Raw genomic sequence first — 18973 nt, forward strand, 5'->3', positions numbered from 1 at the left:
ACACAAGCTTGGTCTTACATGAGACATTAAACTCTACTGTTGTTCCACAAGCACTGAAACATGCTGGTTTCAATTTAAGCAGATGAATAAATCTGACAGGGTTAATGACATGATCAGTGTACCTGACATGAAGTACATACTTCAGCACTACATGATGAAATCCCTGCATGACCTTGAGGCGGTCACAAATCTTCAGATCAGTAATTTACTCCTATTTTACATAGTTGCTTTCTATTTTCTTAGAATGTACACAAATGCTGTAGCTGTGAACATTCACTTGCAATACATATATGATCCTCTTGTGTAATAATGGGGGTTCTTTTCACCCTAGATTTGATCTTTTCATGTTTTGCAGTTTTGTGGTCTCCTCTAATAGGAATTTTAAGTCGTAGTTCACTAGTAACACGTTCAGTAACACTTCTGTAATTGGTGACACAGGTTATATTGAGTGAGCAGTAATTTCCTTTTCCAATATACCACTAGAGCTGTTTAATCAAGAGCTTTTAAGTAGTGATTTTAAACTATATTTTACTTCTCTGTGCACACAAAGACACAGGCAACTGTAAATATCTTACTGTATATGATACGTCTAAGTTATCAGGTGTGTCAACCTAATAGTAAGATGAATGCATCTGCACATTCAGTTGCTTAAGATTATTGGAGAGCTTGTTGGGTTTCTCAATATAATCTGAGTTTCAGGAGGGGCAATCAGCAGTGAGATACAACTCATGAAGACAATGCCTCTGATTCATCACTCTTTCTTTCCTTACAATGTGCTCAAACTCAAATCAACATTGTGGAACAAATAAAAATAAACCGCTTGAAGAACTAGATAGTTTTCTGGTGTGTTGTAATACATGATACACAATTTTAATGCATCATCAGTAAAAAGACACCATCGACATACAGCCCGTTACTGTACTTCTTATGTTTCAACAGGAGATGCAGAATATTAAGTCACTGCTTGTACCATGGATCTCAAAAATGAGATGAAAACAAGGAAGAACATGTCTAACCATTGAATTAGTACTTTTGGGGTTTTTTTAAGGAGAAGGGGAAACTTGAACACCGGGTGCTTTGTTGATTTGTTGTATTTCCCCATAGGTAATAAGCTCAATGAGCTCACTTTCAGAGTATTGTCTACCCTCTATCCTGCGCACTTTGTTTGACTGGTATAAAAGACAGAATGGCATAGAGGATGAATCTCATGAGTATAGACCAAGAACAAGCACTAAATCCAAAAGGTAAGATTTTGAATATTCATAGATACATTCTTGACAGATTCTAAAGTAAAATGTATTACATTTTGCACATCAGTTTTTCTGAGGTTGCAGTTGCTTGAAAGTTGTCATCTTTTCCTGCTTGTTCCGGGAATTCTTCTCTGAGCTTCTAGCTGGATGGAGTAGTTGTGTCATTATAATTACGCTCCTGATAGTTCAAACACTGTTTCTTACTGCTCTTTTGGATGCTGTAATGTCATTTAAAGAGTGTTTTGCATAAACTGTGTCTGTCTTCTTTACTCATGTGAGCAGGCAATAATTCTGTGACACTTGGAAGGAATTTTTTGATCCAGCATTCTTCTTAGTCATAGAAGTTTCACATACACCTATCCTCAATCCAAAAAAATGTAAATCAAAGAGCTTTAGCAATATTGACTTAGCTCTTAAAACAAAGAAGCAAGCAAACATAAAGACCCCAAAACAAATACATTGATCTCTTATGATATCAGTAGTCCTTCAGTGATAACGCAAGAGATTGGTCTCAGTTTATATTAAGGTCTGACAGTTTGGTCCAGGTATATTCTTCAAACTTCCTGTTTTTCTGAATACTTTGTTACTATATTTAAACACTTTAATGAAGCAGCAGCGGAATCAACACTGGCAGACCTGGTGTTTGGAAATGCATAGGCAATTCCTCACATTATGATCTAGTAACTATTGAAGTCAATATCTGCTGGGACAAAGGGGTAGGAGCTAGTTTTAGATATCAAGGTAGACATGGGCATGGACATGAACATGAATCAGAATCTTCCAGACTCTTTATGTCAGTAGAAGTAGGCAATATGAAGTCATGATTCATCAGTTAGATATCTGCTTTTGGATAAGATTAATCCTTGCCTTGAAGTGCATCTTCATCTCAACTTGTTACAGGACCATCTGCTCGTAAATAGATGTCTTCAGGAGCTCCACCCAAAATCTAGTTGAAAATCAGCTTAGCAGTGAACCAAGGCCACTCTGACAATTGATAGTGTTACAGAAAGAATGTATAACCTCACCTTTCTCCAGTTAGTGTGAAACCAAGGAAACCAAAATGCAAATAATTTATTTCATCACTGATCAGGCAGAACTCATAAATGCATGTTTTATTATAAGCACATAAGTACAATTAAAATCACTAAAGCTCGTAATTTTTACAAGGATTGTGCTGAATTTATGCAAGCAAAAATCTTGCTGAAATCAGTCATAACTGCTTCAGACTGCAGAACTGTCCCTTTAATGTATAATTTTATCAAGAGTATTGTATATTTCATTTATCTTTTCAGTATACTTTGTGATCAGGTGATCAAAATGGGTGTTTTTGGTATTTGTATTGCAAGCTACTCACCTCAGACATTTATTTGTGTTTTTCTGCACAAGGAATGCATTTGAGCATTTGACAAGTGATGCCAAAGTTAAAAAACTAACACTGGAACAGTTTTAAAAAAGATAATATAGTTTAATTGTGAATTCTCCATCAGAAATTTTAAGGCACTTTTCAAAATCCATCACAAGTCTAAATATGAATTTGATATCACAAATTAATTACATTTGGCTCCAAAGTGTAATTGAGAACTGTCTTAAATGGTGCCATCAGCAAGGAAATGGAAATGAAATCCATATGTTAGAATATAGAATCCAAAAGTTTCCTTGGTTTTGTGTTGGGTTTTATATTGAAAAAGTTGTGCATTGATGTGAAACTGGAAAAAAGAGGGAGGAAATGGAGAGTGACATTTAAACATTTGGAAGAAGGTGAAAGTAACAACTTAGATTTGGTCTATTTATTTCAGATTTTAAGAACATATCAGTGCATTACTTTCTGAAATGCTGGACTATAATTGAAGAAGGCGTATAGTATGAATTGTGACACGTCTCCTAAATGTTGTGTTTTCTGGTTTGATTTTGCAGTGATGAACAGCAGAGGGACTATTTAATGGAGAGAAGAGATCTGGCTATTGATTTTATTTTTTCTTTAGTATTAATAGAAGTTTTGAAACAGGTATGGAGTTCTTAAATTATCCATTAACTAATAAATGATGGAAATTACCAATACAACTGAATTTTAGGATCCTTCTTTCTATTTCCATCTTTAAGAGTCTAATAAAAGCATGAGATAAATCCTGCATGCTTGTTCATTGCTGTCTTTCTTGCACCCATAGGATACATAGTATTCTGTGCTCATGCAGACTACATTTTGCCAAGTCTTTGGAGCTGAAGTATTTATCTTCAATACTAAATAAACCTTAAATGGCTGGCTAATTTCAGCTGTTTTGTTGGCTAGATGCTATTTCAGCTGATACCATATTTCTGTATGGAAGATACTTGTGAGTAATACTAGCACTAAGGTATGCAGCTTGAAGTGTAGTATATATGTATCTGTGATGTTTTATTTTCTGTTTTCAGATTCCACTTCATCCTGTAATAGACAGTTTGGTACATGATGTTATTAACTTGGCTTTCAAGCACTTTAAGTACAAAGAAGGGTAAGGCTCTTTTTCATACAAAAATTATATGAAAAAATTTACTTTCTTAGATTTTTAGTAGTAGTGGTTTATGCAGCATGCTTTCTCAGCCAAGAATTCTTTCTTGTCTCTTGCTAGGTACCTTGGTCCTAACACTGGAAATATGCACATTGTTGCGGATTTGTATGCAGAAGTAATAGGTGTTCTAGCTCAAGCAAAGTAAGCAAAATTGAGTATCATATTTCCCCCATAAATCTGAGAAGTTCTACCTGCTTAGCATGTGAATATTCTGATTTTCTTCCCTAGATAGTGTGGGAATCAATAATTTCAGCTTATTGGCCCTCTATTCATTCAGGCGTTCTAGAGCATAGAACTCTAGGGAATCATAGGCTTTCTGAATCTAGTCCAGTGATACTGAATAAATTCAACTTGACTACAGCAGCATTGTTTTTCTTATCTCAGCAATGACGTCTGTGGAAATCCCAGAGGGCTGAAGACAGCTGTTTTAATTAATTTTTTTCTACATGCTATTTTTCCTTTAGCTGGGCAAACCTAAAAATGGCTATCCTCCAACATAGCAACATTTTTAAGTCTCTGTGCAGTTATTTCAGTTCAGAACTTAATGCAACTGCTTCTGAATCCGTCATCCTCCACTTCTTAAAGCAGATGACATAAACCACTTTGTGGATCAGGTCTTAAATTTTGAATGTGGAAGCAGACAGATTCAGTAACACATGTACACAGTATAACATCTCATCATCCTCTTACACCGGAAACTGAGCAGAGGGCAAAATTTACTGCCCCAACACAGTGATCTCTGTCTGTCTCCAGGCTTCCTGGTGTTTCTGAAAATGAGTCTGCTCTACAGAACAGATCAGGTCAGCTTGATGTAGACAAAACAGTTTGAGTTCTTGGAAATCGTATGACTTTCACAGACTTCGGCTAAGGCCTTACCTGGGCTTCTAAATCGGCCTGGATCAAAGACAAAAGGGAAAGTGATATAAGGGCCTTGCTAAGATGCCAGCCTGTTTGTTTCAACTCTCCTGCATTCTTTGTCAGGGGCAATAACAAAAGGTTGTTACCTGCTATACCTGCCCATGAAAATCGGATTCTTTTCATTTTGTCTCAAAAAGGGCAGGAAGTCCTGTTGGAGGATCTTCCTATGTCATTTTTATGGACAGTATGTCTCAAAAGACACCTCCAGTAGATTTGTGGGAGAGACCAGAAATGGTCACAGACCCCACCATCCCAAGTTGTTGTACTTAATGCTTAAACGTCACTCTCATGGCTATTAGAAAAAACCCAAAGGGAGGAACAGCTTATCTGAATATTTTCACGGTTAGCATTTAAGCATTTTCTTTTGAAAACATTGCATGTACTTGCAAGAAATCTGTCTTTCGTCTTGGATTTTTGAAAAACACGTGAGGGGGTCATTCTAATGATAACGTTAGCTCTTATGTAAAAGAGGGGCAAGGCAAGAAAATAATTTGGAAGATGTGGTTATCTAAAGGGATTAAGATCAGGCTGTACACTTTGCTTTCTGAGTTTATCAGGGGTGAAAAAAACTAAACAAAAAGAAATTTATTCTCATACTGACTGAAATGGTATTTTACAACCAAAGTTGAATCTTCTTTAGTTTTTTTCCCCATCTATATACATTTCAATACATTTCAAATATTAATGTGTTCTCTTTTGTAACTAACCAATGTGAATTCATAGATTTCCTGCTGTAAAGAAGAAATTTATGGCAGAGTTAAAAGAGTTACGGCATAAAGAACAAAGCCCATATGTAGTTCAAAGCATTATCAGTCTTATAATGGGAATGAAATTCTTTCGCATTAAGATGTATCCTGTGGAGGACTTTGAAGCTTCTCTTCAGTTTATGCAGGTAAAATTCTTAAATATATAACTGTGGTTCCCAGTCCTTTTAGAATGGGCTCCCCTTTAGCTTTCTTGTAATACTGCAGGAGATTTTCCATGTGTCATTCCCACATAAATGTATGTGCAGATACTTTCTGTGTGTTCTGAACCTCAGCACTCCAGTCTCCAGTCTCTGGAGAGTATCATTCCATACCAACTTTTCATCAGCCATATACCCCCAGTCCCTACATCTCGCCCTCCAACAAAAAGAATTTTTGTTCTGTAGACCCCAGGCATTCCACCCTGCCATCCCACAGCTCTTCCTTGCCCTGTGTCCCTGCTTAACTATCTCTGCCTAGCTGCTCACTGCCTCCAAAGTGAATCTTCTGCCATTGACATAGTTGCCAGAGAAAAGAGGAACTTCTGATGGAGAAAAACACAGAGGAAGAGACGAAGAATTGAGGCAAAAGCTGGATGGAGTTTTTCTTGGATGTGATGCCTCCTTCTACCACACCTCCTTACTGTAGGGTACATTCTATACCCACCCGGTTTGAGAGCCACTAGTACAGACAGTTTGACTATCACAAATGCTTTACATTAATCGATTACACCATTCCCTTAAAGGAAAGAAAATACTTTAAGCATTTTAAAAGTGCACATTCTTGCTGGTGATGTACAGTGGGTTCTGTTCCAATGTGCAGGTCTATTTAGCTTAACCCCATTATTCTCCTGTTTTTTCTTGGGATCATCCTCATGGCTACATGGTTTGTAGCCACTCATCCAGTAAAATACGTGTTTTGTATAAACCTTCATGTAAAGATCAGCTTATTGATGGTGTCAGTGGAGTAAAAAATCAATGTTAGATGCCCACAGGTAAGGATTTGAGATTAGAATACAAATACAGAGGCATATAGACAGACAGAGCCATTTCTCGGAGACCTGAACAGGAAGCACATTCTATTTCAGTTTCGCAAAGTGTTTTAAACCAATATTTAAACAACATATTTAAAACATATTTAACAGCACAGAAACAGCTCATTTTTCTTTTTACCTTACGCTTCATTATATGAACACATCTTAGTATGTGTTGACTTAATGTAAGTTATCCAGAGCTGGCAAGCTACCAAAGTAGTGTGTGTTCAGTGAACATGTCTAGTACAGGTGAATGACTTTGTGGCATAGCTTTATGGCCTAGCACTGCTGGGATCCAGTGTTCACCAAATCAGTGGTAAAGCTCCCATATAGTGGAACTCAAAATTGGGGTGCAAATGATCTCTACCTTCCTTGACTACAGTATCTCAGCACAAAATTAATTCTTAGGTATACTACAATGCATCATAAAATGCACTGTGTATGTAGGAAAACCAGTTTTGCTCAGTTTGGTGAAATACAGTTAGATTTTTTTGGCAATTAATCTGTTAGTTTGAGTATCTACATGCAGTGCTTCAGCTACAAGCTCTGCCACACCAGCTCTGCTCTACTGCAGAGAGACACTTTCAAAGGGTGAGCTAATCTCAGGACTGAGCCCCAGAACAGCTTGTCTTCCACCACGGAGCGCAGAAGCAGCTCAGTAAGGCTACTGCCTTTGCATAGGGGCCTCAGCTGTGTAGCAGAAATGGCTGGAGTGACTGAAGCCATGTGGTGTAGAATCCTGATTGCAGCCAGGAAAAATTGTGCGCGGTTTGAAGTTTAAACTGCTCTGCACTCATGTGCAGGAAAAAAAGTCAGTGAGGACCTTCCTTGTAAAGACAGTGGCTGTTTGGTCCTTGGACCCGGAGAGGAAGAAGTTACTAGAACAACTTGATTTGTTGTCCTCAGAGAAGTTGTACAGAAACACATGAGTGGGTGGATGCCTCTCTCCCCTCCCTCACTTCCTGTGCAGCACAGCTGTGTGGATAGCAGTTTGCTGCATGTTTAGGACAAAAGTACATTTTTACTTTCTTTCTCAGTCCCCAACCGCAGGCTGGAAATTGTGGTGGTTTGCACCACAGGTCTCTTCCCTCACATAGCATAGTTCTGTACTGACTCTTAATCTACAGTGGATCCTAGCAGTGAAATTTATCCCAGAATATTTGCAGTAAGATTGTTCCTTGCATTGAGTATCTTACCAGAGAAGTACGTTCCTTTTCCGGCCTCTCAGGGCATTGTGTAAAGCAGTCCATGTGGGCAGGCACGGGAAGGCATGAGGTCAGCCCCCGAGTCCAACTCCCTTTCCATCCCCAAAACGCCACCAATCACAGCTGGAATCGGTGGAGACTTTGTGGATTATCATGGTTAGAGTAACAGATCCTTGATCTTGAACTTGTATCCTGCTGTGTGCTTGCTGCAAAATGGAGATTTAGAAGTTAATAGGCAAATGTTGTCTGTGGGATTTGCAAGATAAAAATAGACACTGACACTTGATGTGCATTCAGCAAATATTTAGAGGACTTTATTCCAGCTGATACATAATTTACGGTTCTTGTTTTCTTTTAGGAATGTGCACATTATTTCCTTGAAGTTAAAGACAAAGATATCAAGCATGCACTGGCAGGACTGTTTGTTGAAATTCTTGTCCCCGTTGCTGCTGTGAGTTTATTTTTCAGGTTGTTCGTGTAATTTATTTAAATTAGATAAACCAGCTTGTGAGATATTTTTTTATTAATGTGAAAATTTTCTTTCAGGCTGTTAAAAATGAAGTGAATGTCCCCTGCCTGAGGAACTTTGTTGAAAGCCTGTATGATACAACACTCGAACTTTCCTCACGAAAGAAGCACTCATTGGTTAGTAAGAACCCTAAGAAGCAGAGGCTAAAATTCTCTGTTAGAAATATCTCTTGGGAAATTGCAAAACTTTTTTCTGTGTTTGGCTTTATAACCAACACGTTTCTATTTGCAGCGAAGGTTATTGTGTTTGCAGAAAATAACCATATTTATTTCATTCAGAATATGGTCTAAATGAGTCTGAATCAAACAGATGTTTTCAGCTTCTGGGTCTGTGATTATTAAATGGTTAGGTTTCTCATACTTGTTATGTGTAAACATTAGGAGGAGAGGAGAAAGAATTGAGTTCACTTCTTGTCAAGTGAGAACAAATGAGGCATGTGGGAACAACTCTTTCACGGGGCTTAAATAATACAGTGTAGGAACGAAAAAATGTATAACACATGCCCTTTTAAATCCATAACTTGGCTACTGTGCAGGTCCCTATTTCATTTTTTTCTTGTGAAATGAACAGTGGCACTGCAGTGTATTTTTGGAAGCATGAGTTGATCTGAATTAAATGAGGATCTGAGTCAGTTTGATGCTGGCTGCCTTAAGCAGTCTGTCTCTCCAACTGGGTCAGCGCATGTAGGCAATGCGGCATTAGCTAATCGTTTTGAAGTCTTGGACCTTTTAAGTAAAGAAAGTTGTCCTTTGTCCTCCCTTGTTCTATGAGAAAGTCAAAAAAACTTCCCTGTTCCCAGCAGTCTCGGCAAATGCTGGTCACTAGCTGTAGAGAATCTGCTGGGAGGACTGCAAGAGTGTGCTTGAGCTGTCTGCCATGTTGCACCAGTCCCAGAGCACCAGTTACACCAGTTCCAGTCAGAGCATCCCTTGGGGCACAGTCCTGATCTCATTTGAATTAGTGGGAATCTTGGGCTGGATTTCTGATTTCGCTCTGCTTGAGTTTGTGTGGCTCTATTCCGCTCTGCCAAGTTAATAAAACATTGTTGAAACTGCAGCGGGGTAAGAGCTTTGCTGTACAGTTTTCACACTAAATAGAACTTCCCCAAAGTGGTGGCCATACTTGCCAAAATCAATACTACGTGCTTGAGAAAGGATTGCACAGCTGGGGCTTTGCTTTTGATTGCTTGTCTACACATACCACACTGGAGGCTACAGAGTTAAAAGTGACAGAATAGATTCTTGTGAGGGTGTGATTAGAAATACAAACATTGTGAGGAGGAGGAGAAAAGCAAACAGTTGGCAGAAATAGCTGCAGTGCATACTTCCAGGCTACCAGGAAGAAAGCACACTCTTTAGAGTCTGAAGAGGACCTTCCTTTCTAAGATCAGTGCTTTGTGAATTGGTGCACCCACTGTGTAGGCAGCATGGGGGCATTTGTCTTGCCTCATTTTCTAGCTAAAAATACCTTGTGTGAACTAGTCATTGAGGTGCTCTTGATAGTGAATGGAGAGAATTAGGAAACTCTGGGAGATGGTTTGTATCTTCCCTCCTAGGGCTCTTCCTTAGGATGGATTGTAACGCTTTTGGGATGTTACTAAACTCTGTGATCCTGTCCAGTACTCAGCTATGATAGTCATAATGTTAATATGGTAAGAAAGTGTTCCATGAGAAGACTGCAGTGACTCTCTCTCATATGTATTTTGGACATGAAGATTATAAAAATACAGAGTAATGTATATTTGCCACTTTCTCAAGAAACTAGATCTAACCTAGCTATAGACAATTTATGTTGTATATTACAGGAACAGAAGTTGGGGTTTTATGATATATTTATACTTTGAGCTGTGACTGAAGTTAGAATTTTAGGATTCATTTTGGGAATCATCGGTCTTTAAGATAAAGTTGCCTTATTTTTGACTACTAACTTTAAAATCCTGATTGGGTATGTTAACATGATAACTTGTCATGCTGAAATAACAAAAGACAATTTCAAAATTAATAGGTGCGTTTTAGCGGTTTTTTTAATGTAACATTTACAAGATGAGCGTCAAAGTAAGTGCTGACAAAGAGATCAGGTTCCAATATTTGAACATCTATGTTCTGCCTTGCTTCTTTATATTTTTCAGTCTGCAGGATGTAACTACCCGCAGATCCAGGCATTGCCTGTATTTTAACACAATTCTTCAGTGTGTTTGACATGTCTCTCAGCAAATATTGTGACTGCAGATTTTGAGGAGTGATAGGCATCTGAGCACTCACAAGTCCCAACAATCTCTTTGGGTCCTGTTGTTCTTATTATAAAGTTTAGCTATTTCCATGCTATCATTTCTCAGTTAACTGACAGAACTTAGCGCTGTGAGTCTGTAAAATTGTGGCTCATCTTTGGATTTATTATACTGCTGTAAGTAGGCATTTGATTGGTTTTAGTTCATCCATAAAACATACCTGTAACACCTTTAGAGAAAGGTTCATGTTAAATTGTACTACTTAACAATGTGTTTATGTTGGCTAACGTGTATAGCACAAAATGGAGGAGTTAGAGCTTAAAGTTTACAGTCGCTGCATTAAGTTACTTTTATATTGTGTAGACATGCAAATAATATGGTATTGACATCCATTTCCTGTTTAGGCGTTGTACCCTTTGGTAACATGCCTGCTTTGTGTCAGTCAGAAGCAGTTCTTTTTAAACAGATGGCATATTTTCCTCAACAACTGCCTATCCAATCTCAAGGTTAGTATCTTCTGGTTTTAATACTGTATTAAAACTTCACTATGCACTATTGAACTGTGACAAATCCATTTTAGGTAAATGTGCTAGATTATGGCTGTTATCTGGTTCCATACATAATTGTATTCCTGACAGTACAATTTCTTCAACTGTGCAGATTTTTTCACTAACCCAAAAGTATTCTCGTGCCTAGTTTTGAATTTCTACTGTTTCTCTAACTCAAATCAAGCCTGAGTCAAACAGTTGTGAAACAGGCAAGATTGTTGATGGAAGTTTACTAGCTTGAGTGAGATACCAAAACTGACCCAATATGAACTTGATTTTTTTCACAAAGGCATTCTCAAACAAAGCACTTGTTACTACTTTATCAGAATGGAACTAGTTGCAGGACACTGATTCCATTTCCTGTTTTACCCTGATAAGTTGCCTTGAAAGAACCTAAACTATTTTGTTTTCTCCATGTATCCATTCTTACTCTTTTACTATTTTTTAGATCTTTGAAGTTTAAGACTAACTGTCCACTACAATCTGCTGTGGTTGCCCAGCACGTACTGTTCAATACACATACGCTAGCTATCATTACTACTCCTCCACGTTTCTTTTACTTGAGCAGTAACTCGTGTCCCATTTGACACTTAAAGTGGATCCATACGAAAGGATGTTCCTGTGCCTACCCGAAAAGGCCGACATAAGAAGCACAGTGAAGTGGTCAGCTCAAACAAAGGGCCTCAGAACTGCTGCCTGATTAATGGTTTGGAGACTTTAGCAAACGGCACAGGTAGAACATGCAACCACCTTCTCACCTCAGAGGGAAACTGTGGTGGCAATCTCAGTTCTCCAAAGCTGAATTCCCAAGCTTGTTGACAAGGCATATATTGCATCCTTTACTGCTGTTGCTTTCTTGTTGTACTTTGTCCTAATGAAACAATTTTCATTGACTCTCTTCATGTGGATCCTACAGTTAGAATAGTTCTTCAGAATGTTCACAGTCTGCCTGAAGATTTATTTCCACCTGTATCTGAATTACTTACTTTTGCTGAAGATGTATTAGAACTTTATTTGCAGAGATTCAGAAAATAAAGATGTTGTTATTGCAACTGATTTTATAGGGGTTTGTGAGGTTTTACAAGCTTTAGAAAAGGTGGCTACAGCTGTAAGATCTCTGAGGAGTCAGCTGAGAATATAGATTTTTCTGAAAATCAGTGACAGATCACTTGAAACCACTAGAGAAAACAAATGTAAGTAAAGTTGCTCCTACCTTACCAGTTGAAAATCAAATTGAAATTCGCCTTGCCATATAATTCATTGATGTGTACTTCAGTTCATAGGGCTGATAGATTAATGTGGTGGCACATTCTGTCTTTAGTTTGGGGAGAAAGTAATGTAGCTGTATACATGGCTAAATTAAGAATGTGGTTGGCCACTCCTTCTCAGTACAGAGGAAGAGATGTCCCAACCATTGAAGCAATCACTTCACCAGACAGAGTGGCACCTCAAAGCCCAAACCAAACCCACGCAGGTGGCAGAAGATCTACATCAAGAAATAGGCCTTCCACTAGGAGAGTTGTGCACACCAGGACAGTATATGGGACTCCACAGTCTTGGGTGGGCTCCCATGAACCACATAATGGATCAGGTTTCTCAAGAGCCTTCACAACCTATAGAGCACACTCACCTTCCCAAAACCATTAAGGTCATGCATACGCTGGAAATCTAGAAGGTTTATATTCTAATCATATTTCTGATTTTAATATAAACTGTCAAACCTCTAATTTTACGGAAGCAAACCTTTCTCTTGAATTAGTAAGGGAGGCTCCTGCCAGGGCATGGAAAAATTTGACCCCAGCCAAATTATGGCCAAAGGTCATCTCATACTGTCCCGTTGAAAGTGGTGTAAAAGTTAGTAAGTATCCTGGTTTTGAAATGGAGCATTTATCGTTCACTAAACTTTATTTACAAAAAACTATTCTAGGCAGGAATTCTCTATAGGAGAGAGTCAAAGCACCGTGTTTCATTTAGAGGCAGAATTTTTCAGGGGGAGCAACAGTTCCTTGTCTCCAAACCACATGTGACAAGGAGAAAGCTCCAGTACAGTTTGAGCCGAGGGTGCAGAATTTACTTTACAAAAAAAATGGGTCAAACAGTGCCTATCTCAGGAATGAATCCATGGGTACCAACACAATATCCCTTTGACCTGAATGGGCCAGACCTAACACCATATTATTGGAAAACAGAAATGGAGGAATTAAAGAAAATGGGCCTCATTCCTGGTAGTCTGGTTGCTCCTCCACTAATCACAGAAGAAGAGTCAGAGGCATTGAAAAAGAAATTTCTAGAAGAGCAACAGCAACAGATAAAAGCCAGCAGCGCTTATCAATCAAGAAACAGAGCAGATCCTGGCAGAGCTCTGTCACCAACTGCTTGCATGTTCAAAAGGCTCCCATCAACTTTGACAAATTCTTCGGCACCAACAGTGAGTTGGGCACTGCCAGCAGTGGTAAAAGAACCGCATGTAGTGGCAATACCTCCTGTTGCAAAAGTGAAGAAGATGTCAGATCTATTAGGCCAGTACTCCTTGTCCTAATAGGATTACTGGCTGGGTTTTTATTGTTGACAAAAATCCTCAAAATACTCAAGAGGCTCTATTGGTGGTGGACTTCTCTCAGATTTCCAAAGGGAGACATGCTATGTGCTTTCCAAACTACTGGGCACCCACCGACCGTGCACTTGCACAGATCTTGCCCATGGACATGCACATGATTTGCTTGGATGTTGCTTGGGCTTTTTATCATCTTCCTCTAAATACTGCTTCTACTCTGCAGCTTGCTGTTTCTGATGGAAAACTATTTTTGGAAAGTTCCAATGGTATCAGTCTCAGCCCTTTTCTCCTCCATCTCTTCTCAATTGCCCTCACAGCTGAACTATACCGTCACTGGAATATTTGGACTTTTGCTTATAGGGATGACTTCCTCCTCTGCCACACAAGCGCTTGTTACCTTAACTCAGTTAGCCACAATATCTGCTGTTTTCTTGAAAGCTTTGGGGTAAGAATAAACTTTGCTTAAACATACCTGATGAAAAATGGATTGAGAGCAAACAGGTTATCAAACAAATTGATCGTAACAAATGTTACGAATTCAAAGTCCTGCAAAGATTAATAAACAGGTCATGTGCTCTGGCATTCCTTTTGCTACTTATCCTAATAAAGTGCTACAGCCATTGTATGCTGTTGTAATAAACAAAAAGGATTTTCAATTTTCTGTTCTGTATCAAGCTTTATTCTATAAGATGTGTTGTCAAGGAGTTAAATGGAAATTGCAACCCAATAGTGCTCCTATTCCTAAGCTTGTGGCAGATGCCATGTTGGAAGTTGGAACCATATGCCATATCATCGGCGGGTTGTCTTCCTTCCATTTCGCAGGACCTAGACCGACACATATGCAAGAATTATTGATGGCATTAGTTGCAGTTTCTTTGGTCAAACCACAGTCTTTGATCTGTGACTCAACATTTGTCTGCAGACAAAAATTCAGCTGTTTGCCATGGAGATTTGCATTGTGGGCCAGGCAAATCTTATTTCGGGTCAAAGTGTACTGGACTCCTTCAGAGTTAAGCCCAGCAGATGGCCCAACATGCGGAAGATCATCTGATTGGACTGCATATACTTACACCCTAGTCAGAAGCCCTTAAAACTGCCACAGAAACAGAAAACTGCATATGACCAAAGAGACCCAGAGACAATTCTTGTACTAGTTCAAAAGTTTCCAAAAATAAACAGCAATCCAGACAGATAATCCACTTCAGGCCAGCTGATCCCAGATGCCATGTTATTAGGCCAGCCTAAGCATGTGCAGATTTTTGTCCTTTCGCTTTTGAATATGTGCAGTACAGTAATTTATCTGCTCTGTTGTTCATGCCAGGTCTCCACCATAGGGCAACAGCTTTTGAAGTGAGAGTTGACCGAAGATGAGGTTTTCTTTTCAGAATCATATTGAGGTGGTTTTCAGATAGAGGTTTTAAACTGTAACATGCATCTAACATAACTAACTTGATGCAGGTTTTTTGACAACTTAAGTGATACCAGAAGAGGAGGTCAGGTGCATATGTGTCCTGCAGATACAGGAGTGGGGTAGTGGGCAGCTGTCAGGCAGTATCAAGCTGTGTCATTATGAAAACTCTGAACCTTGACATCCATTAAGTGCAGAACTTCCTTTCTAATTTGTGCCTGAAGTTTATTTTTATGTTACATATTTCTATAGAATAAGGACCCAAAAATGGCTCGAGTTGCACTGGAATCTCTGTACAGACTACTGTGGGTTTACATGATCAGAATTAAATGTGAAAGCAACACAGCTACCCAAAGGTAAGATGCTGTATTTCTAATGATGATCGGGCCTTGCGGAGTGGATGTTACCAGTGGAGAGGTTTTATAGTTCTCCTGAACTCCTTTGAATTAGACCTATTATTTTGTGAAATAAAAAACTCAACTGTACACAACAAAATATTCCCTTTTGTGGCACTGTCAGTTATTCTCCCACCTATTAAAATTACTGCAATAAGTGTTTCTGGTTTTGGAAGAACTAAAAATCACTCTTGGCCTGGTTAAAGTTAGAAATATTTTTGTAGTGGCATGTCATCGACTGGTTCGTTGTTACTTGTAATATAGTGATGAAATAAAATAATTACACTGAATTTTCAGCAAAGGATCAGAACAAGATATCCCATTACATTTTAATATCCAAGTAAATACATTTGAGTCTTTCTAACTGGAGTAGGATTTCCAGCTTATATTTCTTGGTAAGTGAAGGTCTACAAGGTCCAGAGATGTCTAATGTTTTTTCTCCTTCTTTTACAGTCGACTTATTACTATTGTCACAACACTTTTTCCAAAAGGGTCTCGTGGTGTTGTGCCAAGAGATATGCCTCTAAACATCTTTGTGAAAATAATACAGTTTATTGCACAGGTATGGGAGAACTATACAGATGTCTTTCCAAATTAGTAACTTGTTTCCTCAATAACAAATTAACAAATAAGTAAACTTCTATTGCCTTAATTTTTTGCAACCCAATTGTCAGTATCTTTCATCTAGGCAGTGATAAAATTATAGATTGAGCTGGGGCAGACTTCTTTTGAACAACAGGTTTCAATTAACTTAATTCCACTGAAAATGGATTAAAAAATTTTCACTTCAACTCACATGTATTTTTTGTCAGTTTTTGGAATTGTCAGCAAGTCAGAAAATGCATTTGTTGACAGGTTCTGACTGTCAATGGAGTTCAAAACAGTAAGCTATATTTTATCCTGATACTGACTCATTCCTACTTTATAGGGCAATGAGTTGTGCTGCTTTTAAAGCAGTAAGTCAGAGGAAAAACAAGTTCAGCATGTAGTTGACACATTTAGTTTTCATCAGCTCACATGGGAATTGCTAAAATAAACTAACCTTCAGTGCTGGAAGTTTCATCCCTTGTATTAAATTCAGAAAACATTCCTGTTGAGCAAAGCACTTAAGCACATACTTAAAGTCTCTGAATAAGAATGAATTAAACAGATGCTTAAAACCTTCCCTGAACTGTGCCATCTGTGAACAAGCTCCTTTTATGTAAAATACTACGCTAGTACCATAATTACCACAGTTTAAATGAAATAATTAAAAGCTTTATTTCCAAAATGGATCATTTTCTATTTAAATGCTATAAATTTTTGAATTTGTCAACATACAGCAGTGTTGAAAGCTTAGATCTGATAATATGTTCTGCATACTTCTGAAAATCTGTTTTTCCATACGTTTAAATAAATCCTGATTAAACTGGTTTTCAACAGTCTGTTGCCTTGAAGAAAATAAGTAGCAGAAATGAGTGGCTTAATGTTTTGCAATATTTTTACTATTTTAGGAACGTTTAGATTTTGCAATGAAAGAAATTATCTTTGACTTCCTTTGTGTTGGAAAACCAGCAAAAGCTTTCAGTCTCAACCCTGAGGTATGCTATGCATCTGCATTTTTTTGAGTTATTATATATTGTATTGTGCTACAATTACTTTCTGGTTACATTCTAAGCATGCTTTTACCTTTGTCCAGTTTTCAGGTCAATTCTTAAAGTTGGTTGGTTGGTAAAATGCATCTGTGGACTTTGATCTGTGAAATGTCACATTGGTTATTCCTGTCTCACATTTCCTCAGTGAAGGTTATCAAACGTGAAGTAGTGCAAATGTGTAAAACAAATAAAACTGTTGATCACAGTATCTCCTTATCACTCTGCTGCTGTTGTATGCAATGCCTTAAATTATTTTAATATAAAAATATTTTTTCTGTAACAACTTCAGTGTTTTTCAAAACAGTTTTACTGAAAAAGAGTACATGATGCAAGAAGAATTAAAGATGACAAAAAAGAAAAAAACTCTAATAAAGTTTTACCACTCTGACCAGTGAAGCTCCACTAACGTTAGTGCCATGAGTCAGCTTCTTAGTTCTTTCCCTGGAGAAAACAATCAGAAATTTGAAAAACTTAAACCAAGATCAAAATAAAAATAAAAAGTAAAATAATGAAAAATTCTCTTGAAAATAATGTATTTGCTTGTAATTTTGAAATTATTTTCATTTTAAAATTAAGAATAAACACATGAAAAATAAAAAGCATTTGTGATCGTCTCATAAAATATGTCCAGATTAATCCTGCAGTATTAAACAGTTATATCTTTTCACTAAGGATAAGTTAAATATAATGACTTACCGTGCAAAACTTATAGTTGATACAAAAAAATGTTTGGAAATGTAGATTACATTTTTTACTGTCAAAAGCAGCGGAAGTGAAATGCAAGCTTTGCTCTGAGCACAGCTTTCATCTTTTTTCATCAGAGTAAAGAAAAATGAAACAGAACTCTTGAGCAGGCAGTCCCTACCACCACATTCTGGGTCAGTCACCTGCAGCACGGGCTGAGGAAGGTCCTGCAAAGCATGTTGTGTATTAGCACAGCATGAAACCGAGCCTGTAGGGAATGGACATAGTCCTTAGCTTCTTGATGAATCAATATTGGAAATTTTACAATATAAGTCCCAAACCAATGAAATAATAAGGCTACTTTTTGATGTGCATTGACATCAGCATTTGAAAAGTAATAGCCATAACCTGTGTAAATGCACCTCTGGGAGATTGTCAGTAGGACAGCCTCTGAATTTTTGGAATACATTCCTGGGAAATTGAAAGCATTCTGGTCTTTTAACCATTGCAATGCAAAGCCTGCAAGTTTTCCTCTGGTGAATTCCCAGAAGGCATTCAGGTCCCTTAGCCTCATCTTCCCGATGTTTTCACAGTGCAGTTTCGGTGCTAAGCACCATTCCAGACTTTTCACTCAGTATGGTCAACCCTGGGGCCTTTTGAGGTAGTCACGGATCTTTTTTTCACAATGGACCACACAGGACATAACTGAAGTTTCAATTAAGATGCATTGCTAAACTCCAGGTCATATCCATGTGTTATAGACAAAAAGAGGATAATGTACTGGAGATAAAAAGGAAATGTACTAATGAAAATACTTAGAAATAAAGTTTTGAAAGGGGAGAATGCTGCTCATAGGGCAGATACGAATTTGCTATTTATTTCATGGGCTTTTTTTGTAAAATATATCAGACTAGTCAATGTAGCAAAGATACAGAAAAAAAAATGCTGGCAAGTGCATACTCAAAATTGCAGAGTGATTGAATAATATGAGTAGAATATGATTATTTGATTATGATACTCATTCAGCTTCTGAACTTTACAGAGAATGAATATTGGTCTGAGAGCTTTCTTGGTAATTGCTGATAGCTTGCAGCAAAAAGATGGTGAACCTCCAATGCCAGTGACTGGAGCTGTCCTTCCCTCTGGAAACACTCTCAGAGTGAAGAAAACGTATTTGAGCAAAACTCTTACAGAGGAGGAAGCTAAAATGATAGGTCAGTAAGAGAATGGACGCTATAGCAACTTGGATGAAAATGAATGTGAAAAAGTCTTCAGTACCTGAGCAGAATAATTTACGAT

General features: G+C 37.9%; 1 protein-coding gene across 6 annotated transcripts in view; it reads left to right on the forward strand.

Moving 5' to 3' along the window:
- Nucleotides 1-18973, forward strand: part of FRY (FRY microtubule binding protein) — a 247097-nt gene that overhangs the window by 128565 nt on the left and 99559 nt on the right. For all 6 annotated transcript variants that reach the window (XM_032982793.2, XM_032982794.2, XM_032982788.2 and 3 more), the window contains exons 4-15: nt 1105-1244; nt 3165-3255; nt 3660-3739; nt 3857-3937; nt 5438-5606; nt 8054-8146; nt 8242-8340; nt 10856-10957; nt 15214-15317; nt 15810-15918; nt 16850-16936; nt 18717-18888. In XM_032982793.2, the coding sequence (XP_032838684.1) occupies nt 1105-1244; nt 3165-3255; nt 3660-3739; nt 3857-3937; nt 5438-5606; nt 8054-8146; nt 8242-8340; nt 10856-10957; nt 15214-15317; nt 15810-15918; nt 16850-16936; nt 18717-18888 (1327 nt within the window). The remainder of the gene's footprint in view (nt 1-1104; nt 1245-3164; nt 3256-3659; nt 3740-3856; nt 3938-5437; nt 5607-8053; nt 8147-8241; nt 8341-10855; nt 10958-15213; nt 15318-15809; nt 15919-16849; nt 16937-18716; nt 18889-18973) is intronic.

The sequence above is a fragment of the Tyto alba genome, unplaced genomic scaffold (assembly GCF_018691265.1).
Source record: "Tyto alba isolate M040663 unplaced genomic scaffold, T.alba_DEE_v4.0 Super-Scaffold_2, whole genome shotgun sequence".
NCBI lineage: Eukaryota > Metazoa > Chordata > Aves > Strigiformes > Tytonidae > Tyto > Tyto alba.